At 43.4% G+C, this 2,846-nt stretch overlaps 1 protein-coding gene across 2 annotated transcripts in view; it reads left to right on the top strand.

Moving 5' to 3' along the window:
• Ryr3 (ryanodine receptor 3) overlaps nt 1-2,846 on the top strand; it is a 542,105-nt gene that overhangs the window by 428,997 nt on the left and 110,262 nt on the right. For both annotated transcript variants that reach the window (XM_029469442.1, XM_021156945.2), the window contains 4 exons: nt 363-509; nt 704-766; nt 1,777-1,852; nt 1,970-2,093. In XM_029469442.1, coding sequence (XP_029325302.1) covers nt 363-509; nt 704-766; nt 1,777-1,852; nt 1,970-2,093 — 410 coding nt within the window. The remainder of the gene's footprint in view (nt 1-362; nt 510-703; nt 767-1,776; nt 1,853-1,969; nt 2,094-2,846) is intronic.

Genomic DNA, 2,846 nt, shown 5'->3' with positions numbered 1-2,846 from the left:
AAAAAAAAAAAAAAAAAAAAGTTCTGTTTCTCAGGATAAACTCAGAGCCTAGTGTAAATGCATTTTGACAATGTCCCATCTTAAACATAAGACAAAATGAGTATTTTTCTTGGTTGTTCACTTCTCTATAAACTGTAGATAATGCCATTGATAATATTGGTTTATTTCCCCTAGTAAAAAAAGACTGTAGGCCTGGGATTTTATATTCAAAAGTATCAAAAAGGTTATGTGTTGTATTCAAGATGCTGCACATGACATTTTGACCTTGTGAGGAAGGGATAGAACAAATGACCACCTCTGTGTGCTGTGGAGAGAAGGGTAGAGTGTGTTCTGCATGGCTCTTCTATACACACTTCTTCTAGGAGAAGGAAATTTATCGCTGGCCTGCCAGAGAGTCCCTGAAAACCATGCTGGCTGTGGGCTGGACGGTGGAAAGGACCAAAGAAGGAGAAGCCTTGGTTCAACAAAGAGAGAATGAGAAGCTTCGATGTGTGTCCCAGACCAATCAGGTATGATTGCCACACTCAGTAACCAACCCTTGGCCAACAAAAACCATGAAGAATCTAGGAAAGCTCTCACTGGGGTTTGATGATGGGACCACCTAAGGTGAGGGGTGGGGCTTAGGGCAGCCATGTGTTTATGGAGGCTGGTGGGAAAAAGGAAAACAATGGCAAACCTAGTAACTCTGGTTCTTTTGTCCTAGGGCAATAGTTACAGCCCTGCCCCTCTGGATCTCTCAAATGTTGTGCTGTCCAGGGAGCTTCAGGTCAGTGCCAACCTAGATGCAGAATGTCTGTGCTTTCAAGACCTTTCTAGTACAGGGCATGTTGCCCTCTGAAGAGTTAAAGTGGAAAAGCAGAGATTGTGCCTAGAACATATCACAACTATGATCTTAAATCTAAAGAGGGCTGTGGTGTGCCTAGGCTGTGAGGGAACACTAGAGAATTAACCAGTCATCTAAGAAGAGGAAGCTGTGCTTCCAAGAGTACCATAAAGGGTGCTGCAGCACCTGGATGGAAATGCTTGCCTGGCCCTTGTTAATCTCAGTAGCCATGAGGACACCCTGCACGTGCCATGGTGGACCTGCTCAGTTTCTCCACAATGGTGCAAGAAAACATCACTATAGGACCTGGAAAAGATGAAAACCAAAAAGATGTACCTAAAAGGTTTGAGGTTCTTCCCTCCACTCCTTCCTTTCTGCACATATTGGTGTCTGTGGCCTCTGCTCTAGCCTGGGGAAGAAGAAGCCAATAGACCAGCTCCTTGGGCCGTAAGGGGAGTTTTGCTTTGTTTTTTATTTTTTCTTTGCTCTAGGTCAAAGCTGTATAAGCCTCATAGAAAGATTCATTCTATTTGGTAAATCCCAATGGCAGTAGTTTTCAGCAAGGTGTGATTTTTATTTAAAAAAAAATCTGTGAGGTAAAGATTTTCATAGATTCTTAGCTTTAGCTTGACTTCTCCTAGCCAGCTCCCTATCTTGGGTAAGAAGTATAATACTAAGCTAAAGGAGGTGTTAGTAGCTTTGGCAGGAATGTGTGTTTCTCATGGATGCCCTCAACTGCCAGGATAATAAGTTGCAAAGGAAGGGCAGAATCTGAAAGGGTTTTCTGTGTTTGGGATGATAAAAACTAATGAGCTGTGTCACACAGACTAATCAATAAAGGTAGACCTCCGGCAGCGGGTGGAAGGCATCTGGTGGAGCTTTTCCAGAACCAGGAAAATAGGAAGCCATTTTTCTTGCTTGCTTTCTCTCTATGTCTCCGGATTGGGGCACAGGGAATGGTGGAGGTGGTGGCTGAGAACTATCACAATATCTGGGCCAAGAAGAAGAAGCTGGAGCTGGAAAGCAAAGGTGAGCTTGTTCTGGGGCATCCCGTGGGGAAAGGGAGTGAGTGGGGCGGTAGTAGTTCCGTTTTCCCAGAAGTACAAAGAAAGACACTGTCTGTGTTTATCTCTCATCTTACTTCAGGTGGTGGCAGCCACCCACTTTTGGTACCATATGACACCTTGACTGCCAAGGAAAAGTTCAGGGATCGAGAGAAGGCCCAGGACCTGTTCAAATTCCTCCAGGTGAATGGCATTCTAGTTTCTAGGTAAGTCATCTTCCATGTGGTATTAGTGGGGCAGAGATGATGTGAGCTTGATCTCCCCACTGGGTACTTAATCACCCAGCTACAAAAACCATTAGATTCAAGACAGTGCTTGAAACTTTTGAATGGGCTTATAATGAACACATGTATATACACTCACAAAATAATGTTATAGGTCAAAGCTTTTTCTTAATATATTCTCCAGCAATTGGAGTGATAAACCATATTCATAATACACCCAGGAAGCTTTAGAATTTAGCTGCCTTTAAAGAGGAATAAGAATTTGAGGTATAAGCAAACCAAGGTTTGATATGCTAGATTATTTTTTAGATTTCTCCCCTATCCCTTACTTATCCTTAATTCAAAACTATATCTATGAATGTGCAGCTGACGATCTTTGTGAAATAGCTGCTTGGTTTTCATAGAACCAACAGTTCTTCCACACTTTGATCTGATTGTTTTATGCCTTGTTACACTACATAATAATAACAGCAGCAAGCACAACCAACAGAAGCCTCCTCTGAGGCACAGGAACTGATTCTTCTGAAGCTGCAGCTCCCCTAGGGAGGGGCAACACATCGAGATGTCCTAAGACACTCTATCACACATGTGTGAGTGTTCTCTAATTCGCCCGCGAATAAGGACACCACACACAATAGGGTTCTTCTGCAGCAAGCTTTATGCGTCTTGAGAGGGAGAGCATAAGCTTCACAACCGGAGACCCCAGGCAATCCGAGCCCCTCCCTTTTATAAGAA

Source organism: Mus caroli, chromosome 2, assembly GCF_900094665.2.
Source record: "Mus caroli chromosome 2, CAROLI_EIJ_v1.1, whole genome shotgun sequence".
Taxonomy (NCBI): domain Eukaryota; kingdom Metazoa; phylum Chordata; class Mammalia; order Rodentia; family Muridae; genus Mus; species Mus caroli.
This window is presented reverse-complemented; position numbering and strand designations above follow the sequence as displayed.